The sequence below is a fragment of the Dermacentor albipictus genome, chromosome 1 (genome assembly GCF_038994185.2).
Source record: "Dermacentor albipictus isolate Rhodes 1998 colony chromosome 1, USDA_Dalb.pri_finalv2, whole genome shotgun sequence".
Taxonomy (NCBI): Eukaryota; Metazoa; Arthropoda; class Arachnida; order Ixodida; family Ixodidae; genus Dermacentor; species Dermacentor albipictus.
Window position 1 is genome coordinate 344,095,677 of NC_091821.1, and position 18,829 is coordinate 344,114,505.

Here is an 18,829-nt window from a genome sequence, read left to right on the forward strand (position 1 = left end):
AATTTTTCTTAAGAGTGTAAAGAGAAGTTTACACCCGGTGTATATCTGCCACACAACGACAATCATCTGTCTTGCTTGCGTTTCCTTTCTTGAAAACGCCACGCCCGCCACTTACCTGTCGGCAATGCTACGTCATGCTGATAACGCGCATGCCGTTTGTTACTGGGAAGTACCGGGCTCGCAGCGTTAAAGAAAGGAAATGCGGACAAGACAGATGACGTTTGTGTGGCAAGATACCCCTCAAAGGGTGTAAACATTTCTAACTCTTAAAAAAGGTTGCACCCTTTGAGGTGTATATTTGTCCCACAACGATAATCATCTGCCTTGCTTATGTTTCTTTTTTGAAAACTCGGACCTCGCTACTTTCCTGTCGAGAATGCTGCGTCACACTGATAACGCGCATGCCGTTCGTGACAGGGAAGTATTGTGCTCGCCGCGTTGAAGAAAGGAAACGCGGGCAAGACAGATGACGATTATTGTTGTGCGGCAAGATACGACCGCAGGGTGTACTTTCGTTTAAGAGTGTAGCTAAAACGTCACGGCTTTAACTGCATTTCCGCGTGTTCTGGCCGTTCCCGTACTGAAAAATAAATCCATAAAATTTTAAGGAAACACGGCAATCGTTCACTGCAATTTTTAACACACTTATCTAGCACTGCACTGAAGCTGTCGAAATTCGTGAAGCCGTGCAAAGTGAGCACATCAATCAACAAGTCCAAGCCAGCGACGCCACTGAAAAGGCATCACCGATCGTGTCTACTGACGAAGCGCGCAAAGGAAAAGAATCGGTACAGAATAAGTTCATTGTCCCGGCATGTTTCATTCCTTCCGATTATGACCTCTGAACTGGAGGCCGTCAAGCGCAAACGCTGCCCCTTGCAACAATTGGCCAAGCACGCATACTGTAAACTTTTATTGAGTGGCTAAAAAAGGCAAACTGCAATTTCTCGCACACGCATTCGTGACCACGCTACAAAAAAAAAACGAAGAAAGAAAGAAGAAATGGGGAAAGAAGACCAGGAAGCCGCGACACAATGAAAAGTACGAGACATGTACAGTCGGCCACAAAGGTTTACGGGGCACGGATCGGCGAACTGAATTTCTGCTAGGTCTGGGCACGTTGCCTCGAATCCAAAGATTCAATCAGTCGTAGCCGACGCGACCACACAGTGGTACGTGAAATTAGGAGCACCAGGCCTTAATAGAGCCGAAATTCGCACTTCGCGTGGAACCCGTGTCCCGTAAGCTTTCGTGGCCGAGTACGTGACCACGCGACAGTGTCGCCACGAAACGACAAAGGTAGGAGGGGAAAAAAAGAAAATCAAAGCCTTTTTCCCCCGACACAACAGCACAAAGAGTACGAAACCAAACACGCCTTCAAAAGCGGCTGGTCGAGGGTTCACCGAGAAAAATAACCGAAGAGGCTAGCTAGTCGCTATCCAAATGCAAAGATATGCATAGTTTGTAATTGCAAATCTCGTTCCTACAGCCGTCCCATGAGGAAAGAGCAGCAACCGCGGATTTGCGGCGTGCGTCAAAAGGCAGGCGAGGGAAAAAAAAAAGCGAGCCGCGTAAGAGGCAGGCGGCAGAGAAAAGCGCCTGCACGCGAGGATGCAAATGCATCCGCGTACATGGAGACCGAACCGACACGGAGCTACTTTTTCCGCATCGCCGCCGCCGCCGTCACCACGACACGATCCACACACGGACAGGGACAATTCGTTAACAGAACGAAACGACGAAGACAATGACGTCCATGACGCAGTGTGCTCATGAAAACACATGAAGAGTATGTGCGCAAACCGGGGACGAAACGTTTACGGTCAACAGGTGCCGCAGAGAAAAAGATGCCATTTTTCCTGCCTAGGCGGCCAGCTAATAAATCTTATAGAACAATTGTCAGAGAAAAAGATGCCAATTTTTCCCGTCTAGACACCCAGCACATACAATTTTAAAAACCAATTGCGAATTTGCCAGGTGTCACATGAGGGATTGAAATGGAATCACAGAGTTTAAGTTAAAGCTGTGAAGCCCCGAACCCTGAAGTCCAGGTGACATTAGCAGTGTGAGCGCATGTGTGCCTGGCGAAGATAGCAGCTACAAGTTGTGCAAAGGCACCAATTAATTCACAGCAAGTGCCTCATGTCTGTGTCCAAACCGATGCAGTAGTGTCCCCACTACGAGTGTAAACTCACCCAGAGGACTGTGGCCGTATGCATTTGCCTGGACATGTTTTTTTTTCTTTTCCAGCATTCATGGTCCATAAGGTTTCGTCCCCAGCTACACAACATACATGCATACCAGCTGTTCTTAAAAAAAAAAAAAAAGCAGCAGCCCCGTGCAACCAGAGCAAGAGGGGGCACAATGTCTTACGAAGGTGCTGCAATCACCAACACTACCCTGCTCTTTAATGGTTGTAGAGTAGGAGCCGCAATAGCCCTCGAAACAAACTAATGCCAGTGACTGCGGCATTTACACAATGTCTCTAGCACCCTCCCAACGCTGTCACAAGGGGCTGAACATTTTTGGAGCATATAACAACACAGAAAGGACATGCAAGGGCAAGCACGTGAACAGCATTGACACACTAGCATACTCCAATGAGCACATAATGTGGCAAACTTGGACAATGTAGTACAATAGACGACCAGCATAACTTGTGTCTAGTTTTGGTTTTCACACAGGTTATGAAAAATGGAGGAAAAAAAAGATACTATGGCAACTACACTGTTTCACTCTGCATGGCATAACATAGGCAAATGCTTTGCATTGACCCTCACTGTTGTGACAGTCGCAGCATTGTTAAGCAAGCTCTATCTACACGGACTTCAAGCAAGCTAGACCCAGGACAGGAAAAACCATTACACAGCTATATTTCTGTGCCTGAGCTTAAACAGTGCTTACACCATAATTTTGACTCTAGCATGTTACCTGGTACGTTATGTATTATACTTGGACATGTCATCTGTGTAGGCTCACAACAACCATGCCTTTACTTCTGCTTATGAAGGCAATAATGATGATGCAAATGTACATTACTTCCAACATAAAGTGTAAAAAATATTCATAATGAAGTGCTCACATGTCGTGAAAGTAGCTGATTAACCTTCACTCAGATCATTAAACAGTATTTGATAGCCTAGAAGCAATTTACCGAGAGATGCAACTAAAAGCAGACTGCTTAAATCGAAAACGGATAGCACACATGCAGCTTAATATGCGCAGTGACATAAGCTAAGTGACGAAATTAAATGCAAGACTTAAAGTGTGTAAGCTGACCACCGTAACATTTCCTATATTGAACTGTGTTCCAAACGTTTCACTTTGACTTGCACAAATACACATCACTGAAGGAAACAGAGAAAGTAAGTGAAAGTCTGAAAGCACAATGTGCAAACACAATGAACGGTACCTACGCGTGGCCCAGTTTTCGCATCGAGTAAACGCCTCAACGCAACAAATCGCAATCCCAACATTTCGCAATATGATAAATGATGCCTTCTAGCATGATATGCCAACCTGAAAATGTAGAACTTCCCCATGCACATCGTACACTTTCAGAAGCCACAAATGAAACTTCCAACAGACACCAGTAGGTTCTGTTTTATGCTTGCATACAAAGAAATGTTACTAATGCCTACTGCAGTTCAAAGTTCAAGCTCGGAAAGAATGACATAAACATCTTTCCAACTCTGCTGCTACAGTGCAGTGACCCTACTGAGAGCTGGTTACAGGCCAGCTGCAATGTGTTTAGCACTTTATGCCAAGCTATTCTAATTCAACCAAACGGAGCATGAGCATTCAGACATTTTTAATGTGACTTAGGGCCTGGTGCTTTCATTTAATACCTTATGGTCTGTAGCCGTCCGTTTGAACTATGTGAAACAGCATGTGCCCAAAACAATACATGCGCAGCAAAACAAGTTGTGTCCCATCGCCTTCGGTTAATCTGTTTATTTGCACACAAGATTTTACCTTCAAGACTGTGCACCTCAATTACTATAAGTAGTTAGGTGCTTGTGAATCACATTACCGCATTCATGTTCACTCACTCCACCAGTGCAATGAATCTTACTGAAAAATGGTCAAACAGCTGACGTTTACAACTCCCATAGTGAAAACATGTACATAGATATATGCTGTCACACAAAAGGGAGGTGCACAAACAACATGTATGTTGTCTATCCCAACCTTTGAGCGTCAGCAGATTGTATCTCCAGGCCCTTTTTATACAAGTTTTGCTCTCTTTGGTAGATGCCTTCGCGCTTTAATGTAAAGCCCCTCTGTGGCATTTTCCACTGGCCGAGTTAATTACCGCCAACGTGCCCCTCTTCTCTGCACTCCCTCTTCGTTTTACCTTCAGATTTCGGCATGGAACGAAAGTGCAACTGTGTTTTTTTTCCACCGACGGTAGAAATTGGAAAGGACGACGAAGTGAGCGCACATCTCATGTAGAGGGGGAACCAGTTCAAGTGACAGATCAGATAATGATGCTGCTTAGCAAAGTGACCAAAGGAGCACCAATTGAGAGGCTCTACATTAACAGGCTCTCACAAATGTCGACATCACAAGAGAGCAATGCTCAAGTAACTAATTCAAAATACCACAGCTTGAGTAAAAGAAGCTGACAAATGGCTCCCCCCCCCCCCTCCTTACCTCCAAATTGGAGAAAAAGAAATAAAGAGAAGCATACCCCCCAAGCCCAACCAATCCCCTCCCCATAACTCATCAAACACTTTGCACATTCTCATTGGTGCCAGCATTCTCAAGCTCCTCTTCCTCCTTTTAATAAGACCCCACTGCGCAGCGAATAATGCCAGCAAAGACATTCCAGGAACCCCCCAGTCTCTCTTGGACACCACTCTCTGTCCTGCCAGGCCACCATTGGCAACATTGCTTGGCAATCTCATGGCGAGTCAGCGTCGGTGTTGGAAGTATCGGTGCGCGCCCTTTTTCTGGATGCTGTCTCATCGTCCAGGGGGAGACCGCTACGTCCGGCATCGCGCTTCTTTGAGCTGCTCTGCTGCAAGACAACAAAGTCAGCCAGAAAAGTACAAAAACCTTTGGCTTGCAAGGTTTGGTGCAAGAAAAAAACGGGCACATAAGAACAAAGCAGAAAAGAATGAGTCCCTCCTGTCTGTTTTACATTCTACTAGAGCACGTTAGTCTTCTACACATGTACAAACATCTGCACGTCTATTTGAAGAGCTGCACTGAGGAGCAAGATAAAGCAATTATATTTGTGTGCTGCTGTTCCCTTTTAGAGAAAAAACTTGCGAGCAGTGAACGAAATTGTTGACTGGTGGGCCAATTTGTGCATCATGTTGTGTCATTAAGTGGAATGATAGTGGAGGGAAACGTGTGATCTGTCCTGCCCCCATTGTTCCCTTCCACCCTAATTCCGCTGAACAACACAACAGTGAACAAAACCTAGACACAGGAGCTACATAACGTTAAGCTTCAACCAAAGCTGCTATGGTATTACTCTGATGCCAAGGCCATAGAGCATTCTGGACAAACATGTGTATGTTCATACCAATAATAGAACACACAAGTCCAGCCAAGGCACAAAAATCACTTGAGGGGAAGTTTTACCTGTATGCACACTAATGCATAAGGAACACAGCAATGCTGTTACAAAAAACAGGTGATTCCAATTGGTCTAATGCCAATTTTACAATTTGAATTTCGGTCATGAAACATTTTGGAGAAATTCACAGAGCAAAAACTTAAATAAGAACAAGCAGCAAGTTTACAATCTTGCAAGAAAAATAAATGTAACATTTCATTTTTGCAATGCACAGTCATATGGCTGCCATACCTATATTTTAAGTTATAGGCATGCTGCCTGGCTCAGTCATTAAAGCACTGGCCTGTTTGACCTGTATACAACTTTCCACAATCCATCGGCATTTCGTAGACGACTTCTGATTGGCAATCAGTAAATCTGTTTTCATGACCAATGTTGCACTGTCAAATAGGCTTGTTATTCATATTTAGGGCACACACTTTGGAAAGTTTACAAGGGGCATAAAACAACAAATTGATTTCATATCTGGTTGCTATTTTCTTCTAATTGCGAGAAAACTTACGTACGTACGGAATGACATGCAATGGTCTTTGACCTTTTTGTTTTGAACATACTTGTTGGTGCTACCAGCCTAGGAGCGCTTAGAATGTCCTCCCTTTTGATAGTGGCCATTCAAAGTTAATAAAAAGAGGCATTGCCACCAGTGTATTCAGGCTGCCCTTAAAGGGGCCCTGAACCACTTTTTATCAAAGTGGAGAAAGACATTTGAAGTGAAGATAGGCTATTTCAGAAGCACTTTGCCGCAAAAAGTACTTCAATGCGTTCAGTAGAAGCAGAGTTATTGGCAATCAAACACGGCTTCAGCTGTGCTCTCCTTCTTCCTCCAATGCCTTGCACTGCGAAGGCTACAGCGGAGACGTCACCATGGCGTGCAGTTCAAATTTCCGATTTGGTGCCTATGCCGCGCTGAACGTAAGCCAAACGTGGCTGTCCTTAGAGAGCCGCAGTGCACTTAGGGACTAGACTCGTGGCGGCACCTCGCGGCGGCTGCGGTGTAGCCGAGCGCAGCGACCAATGGCAGCTGCGTATTGGAGTGTGCTTTATGACGAAATAAAGCACACAGAAGAGAGCGAGGACCATGGGGTTTTTGAAACGAGAGCATTTGAGGAAAAGGTGACTTTGAGCTCCGCTTGCAAGCTCCACGGACCGTGTACGACAGCAGAACTTGGCTGAGATGTTCACAACAGCGTATGCTACCCGTGGACTATGTTATTTCACCAAGCCCGAGGGGTGGTTCAGGGCCTCTTTAACAAATCGTGTGAGCACAAGGCTGAAATCAGTTTAACAAACCAGGTAGAAAAACTGATAGCTGCTGTCTATCTTAACAGTGTTATCACACCTGATTGTGAAATCCTTCTTCAGAAGGTCAAGGGCAGAAAAATTGGTCATAAAGGAAAAGAAAAAGGTCAAAGACCATTGCATGTCATTCTGTAGGCACACAAGCTTTCTCACAATTTGTAGAAGATAGCGATCCAATATGTAATCAATTTGTTGCTTTCCGCACCTTGTAGACTTTCCCAAGTGCGTGACTTAAATAAGAATAACAACAAGACTATTCGACAGTGCAACATTGGTCATGAAAACAGTTTTATTGATTGAGTCAGAAGTCATCTACGAAATACCAATGGATATTGGAAAGTTATATATAGGTCAAACAGGCCAATGCTTTAATGACCAGGGAAGGCAGCATGCCTATAAATTAAAAAACGGGTATGGCAGCCATATGGCTGTGCACTGCAAAGAATGCAAATGCAAGCCATTATTCCACAAGGCAAGGTTTCAGAAAAAAAAGCAACAACAAAAAAGAAAGAAATTTTAGAAGCTTCTTTTTTTCTCATCAGGAAGGCCGCGGATCGATGCATTAGTACACCTTCACTTCACCTATCTGATAGAGAATATTGATTCCTCGGTCGACACTTCAGTAACTTCTTCGGTCGAAATTTCTTCAGTAAACTCAGCTGAAAGCCAGCATTCTTTCCTGTCTCTTTGTTTTTCCTTCCCAAAAAACTGTTGCGCTGTATCTAGGTTATTCAGCTGCCAGCCTTTTCACATGTTGGCTAGTGTCCCTGTTGGCTGATCCATGCTGCCCCTGCTATGTTGATGCACTGTGACGATTCACTAGCACAAATTAAAGGAACACTACAGAGAAAAAATTATTTCACTTGTATTAGCAAATTACACTCCTACAATACCAAAAGCGCCACTCTCACTATGAGAAAAGGTACAAAAAATAGTTACAGCTGACGATGCTACCTTGAATTTTACGCCTGCCAACCCATCACGGATTTTGACGACATCTGCTAGAATGCAATTAATTGCTTATCGGTAAACATAGGCTACATTGTGTTCTAAAGGAGCCAGAGATTAAACATGGCAAGTTTCAGAAACTTTTACTGAGCCAAAGTGGCCTAAATTAAAGAATACCTTGAAGTTTGTGACGTCACACTGACGTACCATCGCTTGAGTTTTGGCACAAAATCCAGGAAATGTAACTTTCACCTTCATTGTATCTACAAATAACTAACCTAAAATCAACGAAAATAAAGTTTTCATGGAATACTTTATCAGTGTAAACTGGCTGAGTTCTCTTTAGTGTCTCTTTAAGGCTGACAGCTGCTGGAAAGTAAGTAGCAGTAATGCCAAGTAGTCCTATACTAATCCATTATCTATCAGCGCAGAAATTCACAGGAGGACAAAAAAAAAATAGCTTGAACAAAAGGAGCTTGCAGATTAAGCACATCTTTTTTCAGTATGTCAGTGTGGTAGTTGTGAGCTATGACTACTGTGCCATAAGCTGGTTCTCCTTGCAACTCCACCAATGCATTCCAGATACTATTTGCTTTTGCCAAGTTGATGCTTACAGGATCTCGAACACAGGTAGTAAAACAATATTAGGAGGGCATTCTTTAGCTCACATGCTTTACAGGGACACATCTTACCTTTTTGTCCCACTGCTGGTGGAGGTATCGCAGCAGGATGTTGGTCTTCTCAGTTGTGATCACTGAAATGGCATTTTGACAGTGCACACTATAAAAATTGATGTCTGTTGGTGCTTAAAATGTTGCTTTAGATGCTCCAATGATAAAATATTTCTTTTTTGTGTGCCATGAAGGACTATCTTCTGTGGCAAACGAGCCCATGATACTGAAAAGAGTTGTATTAGCTGTACGTACGGAACCAAAGCTTGGACATTACAGTACTTATTAACAAGCGATTCCAAAGCTAGGAATTTAACTTACAGCATGACTTTAAGAACTTGCTAAGGTCAGTCCCAACTGTTAGCTTACCTTAAGCTGGTGGAACATTCTTTAAAAACCTGATTCACATTTCTTTCATGCAAAAAAGAAAGAAATGATAAGTTATTAGCAAAGAAAACTTAAGTCAAAATTCTGTTTGAGAATTTTGTGCCTAGCCCACCATGCTCATGATGTCAATGTGTTTTAAGGGATTTCACGGCATTTTTGCATATGTGGACAGTTCTTATGCAGACTATGTACCCAATGGTTCATTGGCTGAGTCAGTACTTACTTTCACATACAACATTATCCTTCTTTATTGGTAGACTGTTATCTAGCTCTGGGAAGATGCTGTCAAAACTAAAATAAAATTGATACCTTAAAGCATTAACTCACTTTGATAACAATACTCTTCTAAGAGCATTCCAGTCTATCACTGTCATGACATAATTTTTTGGAATGGCCTAAAGTTGGACCCATTGAAAGCTGAAACAGCCCATAACTACTTTAACTGCCAGTTGGGCCGCATTATTTCTATATCCTCAGTCATAGCACCAATGCAGTGCCGCAACATCTTACCCTGGTCAGAGGGGTGGTCACGTGTGGGAAGGTACACTGATGGCCTCCGCACCTTCAATAGAGTGTAAAATGCAAAAGCGTACATCGATGCGAGTACTATTCATTGGCTGCCAAGCTAAAAAATAGTCAAGCATGAGAAAAAAATGCTGAACAAGTCAAGCTTATTCAAGCCAATAAAGCATGACTATTATGGACAACAGATAAGCACAACTTCCACAGCTGACATGTTCAAATGTGTGCTACCAACAAGCAAAACCTAGGCAACTTCTGTTAACTTGACCTTCATGGTACATGCAAATGTGCTTAAAATTGCACAAAGCTGAAATAAATAAAAAAAGAACGTAAAGAATGAATAAAAAACAGAAAAATATGCATACTTCAACAATTTGTTCAGCTCTGAACTCACCTACTGTGACACCAATAGACCCCTCAGTGAACACCACTATCTCCTGACAACTTCCTTGTGATGCACATGTTTTCTTTGCCTAGTCAATATTGTCTGCTGTAGCCTCCAAAATAAACCCACAGACAACCCAACTCTAAGGGTCTGTATGCTGCGCAAAACCCACACAAATTGCCGCTTGTGAATGCTGAGTGACAGATCAGTGGTTGGTGAACCTAGAGTTACTGTGCATGGCTCCTATATGGTTCCCCATAGTTAGCCAGAGTTGCACACCTATTTTCCGTGTGCCACTCACACCGCAATTCGTTGAGCATGGTCACGTGGTTCAAAAAGCAACCATGTAGCATGGGGAACCTGCCACGAGGGCATATATAAACAAAGTTGGAGATGGTAGTGCTGCAAGGTTATTACAGTTTTGTGCTTTCTTTGATGACAAACGTAAAGACAGCTGCTTTTGAAATTAGATTTTCTTTTTCTCAAGACAATAATCAAATAATGAGCACCTTTTTTGTTTAGTATTTTGGACACGTTCAGAGTTGATTGACGTGTCTTACAACAGATGGCACTACCATGCTGTGCACAATGAAGAATTCAGTGCTAGGCGACGTCCCAGCAAGAGGATATTTCTATTCGTTCAGAAGAAACTGAACAACTACCACAGCTAATACGCGTTAAGTTTGTAGTAAAGTGGTCCTCGAGTGTCAAAGGTAGAGTGGATAAACCATGGGGGTAGCGCAGGTCGACCGCGACTGTTCTCGCAATGAGCTTGGTCCTCACGAATGTGACGTGTGGCTTTCCCTCACAACCTTGTTTCATTTTGGCACACAATATAGCTGACCTCCGTACAACTCTGTTGCTCAGGGAGCATGTACAGTTACTCTAGGTGCACTCGGTTCCTAATTGCACATTGCTACAGGAGCATGAGATTAATCTCTTGGGTAATGGTGAGCAAAGTTTAGTTTTTTCTCTTTGCTCTTTCGTGAGGGTGAAGTTGAGCCTGAGGAGATCACCAGAGCATGATGACAATGGCATAACGGAAAGGACACACAGACACAGGTGCTTTTCGGTGCATTTGAATGCGGTCAAATGAGAGGAAAGATCTAATCATTATGTTACCAAAAGTCAATCACATCAACGAATGGGTGAATCGCAGCTGCAATAAAGCTGCAAGTTGTGCAAATCACAACAGATGTAAGTCAAATGAGGACAATTCTTAAAAGCAATAATAATGTTACTAAGCAATATTTCCTGCTATGAAGGTCAACCAAGGACACAGAACTGCTATAGGCTATCTTGCACATATTTCAAGAAAGTGACTGAAGTCATGGTTAGGTCTTTAAACAGTAGGCTTTTCCCAACAAGTCTGTCCACCTATTAGCAGGCAATGGGCGCTACCCAGCTTCAACAGAAAAGGTAGCTAATTGGCAAATTAAGTTTCTCTAGTTGCAACTTGGGACCTTGCACCATCAATTTACCAATGGGAAACAAGCTGCAAGAACTGTCCATTAATTTGGCCGCACACTAAATATTGCTAGCAACCCGGTCAGCTCAGATGGTAAGGCGACCACCACAGCAAGGCACCAGACCTGTGTACAATTTCTAACCAAGATGAATTCTTTTTGAAAGTTTGCTCTTTAAAGAAACTAAAATGGACCCAGAAGACTACAGTCACGTAGATGGCCATTTTTCCTAGTATCACACTTCCTCCGCCTTCTGAATTCATTTAATTTACTGAAGAAGGAATTAAATTCTGGTGTCTTACATGTCGAAACCACAATGATTATGAGGCCTAGTTCGTGACTCCAAATCAATTTTGACCACCTGGGAGTCTTTAACCTGCACTAAATATAAGTACAAGAGCGTTATTGCATTCCATTCCCACAGAAATGTGACTGCTGTGGCAGGTATTGAACCTGCAACCATAAGCTCATCAGTGCAATTTAGTTTACAGTACTTACAACACATAATGCACAAGTGCCGCTAAATTACTATAGGAACTTATCTGAACAGAACTCATTGGTTTGACGGAAATGTGTTTGGTCAACGCCACATTCAGAATGGCCGCACAGTGGCCAGCAGAAAGTTGACTATTCTGTGCTTACAGTTGTTCTGCAGGATGAGTCTGCCTGGAAGCGGGTGAAGTTATTCTCGTTGTAAGAGGGCAGGCCCTTCAGGAACTCTGCTGTGGACTGCAGCAAAGAAAACAGCCACAGCATTTAGATAGACCCTTTAATTTGCAAGACAAAATAACTGTGTGCTGGGCTAGTTGGTTCATGTGTGGAGAAGATAGCGCAGACTAAAATGATCACACAAAGAGGGCCCATGGACAAGTGCTAGTCCTTGTGGTCTTTTCCCTATGTGAGTGTTTTAGTTTGCACTATAAAGAATCAATTTACTTGCATCCCAGAACGACATTAAGGGAATGAATTAAAAATAGAAAGGATAATGAAAAAGTTGACCTATTTGATAACGGATCACAATGAAAAGCAGAGCAAGGGGGGAACACTGGGAAGGACAGAAGTAGAACCGACACAGGACACTGTGATGACTACCAGCTTACATGATTAATTCTTGCTATTAAAGTATATACATCTGAAAAGGCAATATGACTAAGGAGCAGAAAAAAAAGGAAAGAAGAGCCATCAACACTGCACGTCCATTGCCTGAAGGGCATAACACTGTACACTGTCCCATCTTCGAGCACTGCTGTTTCGCATGATCATCTGACAGGAGGAGATTCTAAGCCCTAGAGTGATTCCTAGATAATTTCATAAATTCTTCATGCCTCTGAACTCTTAGTCGATCTGGTGCCGTCTAATGGCAATGGCACCAACATCCTGCAATCACATCTACCTCTTTCTGCATGCCTTCTGAAAATGGCAATAGTCGTAGATACCTTATAAATCCTGACTACACTCGACTTGCTGTCGATGTGGCACATGGTTTTATTATGTGTTAAAGCAAAAAGAGTTGCTACACAAAAGTTTATATAATGTGTGCATGTGCACGTCATTAACACCTATGATGAACATAAAAATTATGTGCATCCACGTGCACAAGAAAGTATTTGAAGTGTACAAACCAAGTGGACCAAATATTTTACTGTGATATTCTTGTTCCCCACCTCCCAATGGTGTAGTACATAGGCACTTTCCAAAGCCTCATTCTGAAGGGTGGCAGTTTTCTCATGGGAAAGTTGTTTAGAAATCTCAATAACCATAGTCTGGATTCATATAGTGAGCATAACCCACAGGCAGTTGTGTCTACACTTCGGCCCCACCCTTTATGTTGCCTATTGCGGCTCAGTATTTCATTCTAGTTGACTAGTTCAGCTCAGTATTTCGACACCCGTATTTCACGGTATAACCCCTCAGACTCCAAAGACAGGTTCGCGCCCCGTTTCCGGATTTCCTCAGAGGCGCAAACGCCATGGCTTGCAAGCGACTGGGTCGATCAATTCCGATTTTTCCTCCCGCCTAAGGTACTAGTTAAACCTGCGTAACGTGAACAGATTACTCGTGCAATCAGTCGCTTTTCTTCACTGCGATTCACCGAAACAGTAGACCAAAATTTCGCCCGCCTGTACGAAACATACAAGCGCCAGACATCGCGCGATGAATGAGCCCACCTATCTTATCGCTGCAGCCGACGGTTGTCGTGCACACAAGTGAAGGAACGGGCAGTGAAGCAAAGGAAGCAAGAAAGTTATATTTTGCGTTTGCTTTTTAAGTGCTATCGCCTGCCCAAGCCCGAAACATGCGGCCGAAATACCGCAACAGAGCAAAGGAACACCCACGAGCGAGCATCATACGATTTCAGAGATGGCCGCCTTTCAAGCAGGCATGGTTTCACGGGACATACGCGTTTTTATTCCGACACCACACCAAAAAACGGAAGCAGACCCCACGGTCGCGAAACGCTATCTGCGTAGAAAGCGTGCCCAGACTCGGAACCGAAAGATACCGGTAGCACGAGAAAAAGCACCGGCCAAGACCGCGGCCGCAAGGCCATGCGTCGTCGCCACGCTTGTCTCAGACGCATCCAACACGTCGAACTAGCAGTAGCCATCACAGCACCCAGTGAACACCTGATCACATTACGCAATACTAAGCAGGATTATTAGTCAGGTAAGGCTAGGAAAAAAAATAAATCGACTGACACGGGAACGTATTCAAACTACGGGCTAGCGTCATGGAAGTAAGAATGTCTATGGACATGAGCATAGTACATACGATGCGTGTCTCTGTCCCCTGACACGAAGGCAGGGCTAGATAGGGCTAAACTTTGCCTTCCAAGCAACGAAGCGAAATAATTCAAACAGAGAGTATTGTGACTCACCATTTCTACGGTACGATGGAATAAGCCAAGGAGACAATCGGTATTTTGATCGACAGGCACCCTCGACGTTTCGGTGCAGTAAATTTGGCCCCCGCGAATTGACACTGTTGAAGTGGTCAGCACTCCACTCTGGCTAAAGGGAAAATCGACACGCAGGTTCGCTTTATCGCCTACTTCAATCAAGTGTGTAGTGGTTTTCGAAATCAAACAAAGCCATAGGAATTATGTATCAATACGTCGATATGCATCAAGGTTTTTTTCTTCGCGAATCGGACAGCTGCAACGGGCGCAACCAACCACAGACGCAACCAAATACTAAACACTACTTGGATTGACTTGGATTTGAGCATGGCGGCGCTAATGAAATCTTTTATGACCAGTGGATAGATGCATGCAAGCTTCTTCGTAGAAGCTGTCTCACGCTAAAATTAAAAAGATAGCTTCTGCAATGCAAAACATAACTATTACCAAAGCTATTTTGTATTAAAGTGCAATATAGCAGGTTTTTACGTACAGAAACATTTTTATGCACAGGATTTCACAAGGTTGAATTGACTGGCTTCTTACTAATGAAATTATGAAGTGGTCTAGTAGTTTAAGCAGTGCGTGTTTTTGTCAGCGCTAGTTTTCGTTTTGATCAGAGCCATGCTGACTGCCGTTACTGGCGGTTGTAGCTGTGTGGTGTAATACTGGCGGTCGATACTCGCAAAGTTAATGGTTTGCACTGAAGTAATCGCCTTTTTCAGCCGAGTCTATCAGGCCCAGCAATGATTCGCACCTCATCAACACAATGCTCGCAAGCAAAGCCAACGTTAAAAGATGCTTTACGCACTGCCTGTGCGACCCCTGCAGCAGCTAACATCGATAAAAGTGAAGACGAGTTGTTCGTCGAGCTCTACGTTTCCCCCAGCAAGCGATCGGACGCAGAAAGCTCAGTTCCTCGCTTTCATTACAAACTGCCTTCTGACGACAACGTGTTGTCGCAGAAATTGAGGGGGGAGGCTCGCGCACTGCTTCTAGAGCGACGTAACGCCGAACTTTTGGACCACGATGAATTGAAGACGCTCATGGACGAATTGGCCAATGTGTCTTCTCCTCCAATCGTTCATGAAAAAGCCATGCTCAACTACGCAGATTTCAAGAAAGTGTCGAAACGTTGCGGCGAAAAATGTCAGTCGTTCTTCACTGCCAAGATGTTCGCCAAGTTGCTGCAAAAGGACCCATACGGCCGAATATCTGTGGATGACTTCTTCAACTACGTCATGAAGAAGGTGTGGATGCAACAGTCTCGTGTTAACCTTTCTTTGTACGACGTTTCAGGTCAAGGCTACCTGAGAGAGCTTGACCTAGAAGCATACATAAAGGATCTTATACCCAGCCTGCCTCAGATTAACGGCATTGAGCAAACGTTTCACTCTTTCTATGTGTGCACAGCTTTGCGGAAGTTCTGCTTTTTTCTCGATCCCTTGCGGACTGGAAAGATAAAGATACAGGACATCCTATGTTGCTCGTTCCACGACGACCTTACTGAGCTGCGAAGCGACAAGCTGACCAGTACAGATTTGGACACGAACTGGTTTTCCGCCACATCGGCCCTGAAAGTTTATGGCGACTACCTCAATTTGGACAGGAACCGTAACGGGATGTTAAGCAAAAGTGAGCTGGCCAGGTATGGCAAGGGAACACTGACGCAGGCATTTATCGACAGAGTGTTTCAGGAGTGTCAGACTTATGACGGGGACATTGACTACAAGACATACCTCGACCTTGTCTTAGCCTTGGAAAACCGCAAAGAGCCACAGGCACTGCAGTTTTTCTTTCGTATTCTAGATATTAATGGTCGTGGTTACCTGGATGTCTTCTCACTCAACTATTTCTTCCGAGACATACAGGAGCAGATGAGAAAACATAACCAGGAACCTGTAAAGTTTGAGGATGTAAAAGACGAAATCTTTGACATGGTTAAGCCAGAGGACCCATGCAAAATTACTCTTAAGGACCTTATACGTTGTGGTAAAGGCAGCACAGTAGTCAGCATCCTCATAGACGTCAATGAATTCTGGGCCTATGACAACAGGGACACACTGGCTGCAGATGTCTAATTGCTACATGGTCAGCGTTCAAGTTGTTTTCTCTGTAATCTTGGACTTCATGTGGTGATATCATTAACAGCATTGGTTAGCTGCTGGCCTGTTTCCACTTATAGGTTAATACCTTCAAGCGTCAAATAATTGTTTGTTAAAAATTTAGATTTAACACATTTCATGCATCTTCAGCATCACTAAGCTAAGCTGAGCATTATTACCCTGCCTCTGTTGATTACTTATAATAAATTCTTATTTTAATTATACTCCATAATTTTAGCACGTTTTCTTGCATTCACAGATATGCACTCCATGCCTGAGCTCTCAGAAGTACTGTTGGTGTCAAAAGAAAAGTCTCAAGTAGTTTCGGGTGACAAACACAGCGTTCTATTCAGTAGCAGGCTTTAACAGAGCAGAAATTCATAATCGTTGCTAAACACTTGCGCCATAAACTTTTGGCACTCGCTGTACATGAAGTGCAGGAACCATATCAATTATTTCATGTGAATCGTGCTCAAAACACAGTTGACCACTTTGGAAATTTGCTTGCTGTCAAAAACAAATTCCTATATGACAACATAGCATCACAGCAAACACAGAAAGTGGCATGTTTGTAACTCCTTTCTTTTATTATTACAATATTGCAACACTTTTCACTAACATGTTTGGTGCATATTAATAAATCTTAGAGCACAGGCCCACTCAGGAGTGTCATAATATGTGTGCAAGACATTTCAACATCATTTCATTAGTGCTGATTTTGAAGCGTTTTAGCATGTTTGTACAATTCTGCATGCAACACATGATGGGGATTAAAAATGGAATGATGGAACAGAATTGTATTATGAGCATAATTTTCAAAATCATCAACCTAATAGGCCTTTGTCAATCGTAATTGTGAATAAAACCACAATTACTAAGCTATCAATACACACTAGTCACACCTCAGTATAGCGAAGTCACATTGACCACAAGGATTCCTTCGTTATAAGAGATGTTTATTAACTGAACTAGGATAGCAATACACAGTGCAGTTACACTTCGTTATAGCAAAGTCACATTGGCCACAAAAATATCTTCATTATATGCAAATTCGTTACCAGCACACACTGATGTCGGCGAGAAAAAAAGATATCATAATCAGGTTGATGCTCAAGCAGGTGCCTCCGATGCCAGCAACGGGTCTCCTGCTGATTTTGGTAGCCTGCTGGAATCTTGCCGTGCCTCTACAAGGCACGGAATCATCAATAAATTACGTGTGCTGTGCACCACCACGAATACACAACTGTGCAATCAGTGTTATCGCATGCGATAGGTGTGGGATCCTTGCCAGGGTGTCTACCAAGTTGACATTTCTAAATTTGCTGAGTTTTCCAGGTTTTTCCTAGGTGCCTTTGCAAAATTCCCTGAGTGACACATAACTGTTTTATGTCAAGACGGGTTGACACTATGTCACCCAATGCTTTCACTCTCTAGTGAGCATGCTAAAAAATAAAAAGAACGACTTAATCCAGTTTGTGCCTAATGCAGTTTGTCCAGGACGTCTCGATGCAGTCTTTGACTACGGGACCTCCTTATATATATCATGCACATGTAATTATCTGTACTTTTACTAATAAATTATGAAATTATGGATATTAAGGAGTATAGTGTTTATTTTATTCAAAAAGAAAACAGAAGGGAGGGTTCAGTAAGATTCACAGCGAATAAAATAGCTTCGAAAAATATGGTAACACCTATTGCAAATTGAGTCGAACATTCTCAATTACGAATAAAATGTATATGCATACAGAAGCAAATATTTTCGAACATGAGCTATTTCTAGCAACTAATAGCAGGCTCATTGGCACAAGGCGCGAACTTTGTCACAAGTGAGATCCTCTCTCAACAGCTGGTAAGTCAACGTCAACTGTCCTGACATATGCTGAAGCAAGATAGCAAGGTGGATGAGTTGCTTAGGATTCATCGTTCTCTTGGTAACAGCGCAAAGGGACACGGACAAAAGGAAGAAACACCGCAATACGGGCACTAGTGTTGTAGTGTTTCTTCCTTTTGTCCGTGTCCCTTTGCGCTGAACCAATAGAACGATGTGCCCTGACCTGCCCGTGTCCCGCGCACAACGCCTCAGTGTTGCGTTTTACTGCTTTAAAGAGTTCATTTTGGTTTGGATAGAGGGACACCTGCATATCGGCTTCAGCCCACACTGTTTTTTTGAGCTCAAGCTGCTTCAAAGAAGCGGGGGCACGCTTCCTTTCCCGTTCATTCCTCAATGCGTAGGTCCTTTCTGTTCTCGTCCTCCTTGCGCCGCGCGTTCGCCACACGGACCATTTGAAGCATCCTCTTGGTCAGTTGTATTTTTGACTTTTTTGACTCCCTAAGGTACGCGAAAACGTCCGAAAAATCGGGCAGTTCGAAAAAATCAATGCGTGTCTTTTATTACCCCTAAGAGCTCAAGTCGCCACGGGCACATCCGAAATAGCTCCGAAGGCCTGCCAGTACACTTATTAGGCATATCGGTGCTCGTACTGTGACAGGAGATGGCGGGTGCACGCGTGTATAATTAAGGAATACACATGTGTTCCGTGACAATTGCCCCTTT

At 43.4% G+C, this 18,829-nt stretch overlaps 2 protein-coding genes across 3 annotated transcripts; one reads left to right on the plus strand and one right to left on the minus strand.

Annotated features, from left to right (window-relative positions):
* Nucleotides 1–898: 898 nt before the first annotated feature.
* Nucleotides 899–14,482, minus strand: LOC135910052 (DET1- and DDB1-associated protein 1). 2 transcript variants are annotated; one of them, XM_065442143.1, is made up of 5 exons: nt 14,147–14,482; nt 11,911–11,997; nt 9,406–9,457; nt 8,530–8,591; nt 899–5,020 (listed from the first exon to the last, which is right to left on the minus strand). In XM_065442143.1, exons 1-5 carry the CDS (start codon nt 14,147–14,149, stop codon nt 4,907–4,909), a joined length of 318 nt encoding a protein of 105 aa, XP_065298215.1. In that variant the 5' UTR covers nt 14,150–14,482; the 3' UTR covers nt 899–4,906. The 2 variants fall into 2 exon arrangements, with proteins under 2 accessions (XP_065298215.1, XP_065298127.1); XM_065442055.1 differs by having other exon boundaries at nt 899–5,023; nt 14,147–14,480.
* Nucleotides 14,483–14,745: 263 nt separating this feature from the next.
* On the plus strand, nt 14,746–16,496 carry LOC135910159 (serine/threonine-protein phosphatase 2A regulatory subunit B'' subunit gamma-like). Its single transcript, XM_065442241.1, has one exon. It carries the CDS (start codon nt 14,914–14,916, stop codon nt 16,246–16,248), a length of 1,335 nt encoding a protein of 444 aa, XP_065298313.1. The 5' UTR covers nt 14,746–14,913; the 3' UTR covers nt 16,249–16,496.
* Nucleotides 16,497–18,829: the final 2,333 nt, after the last annotated feature.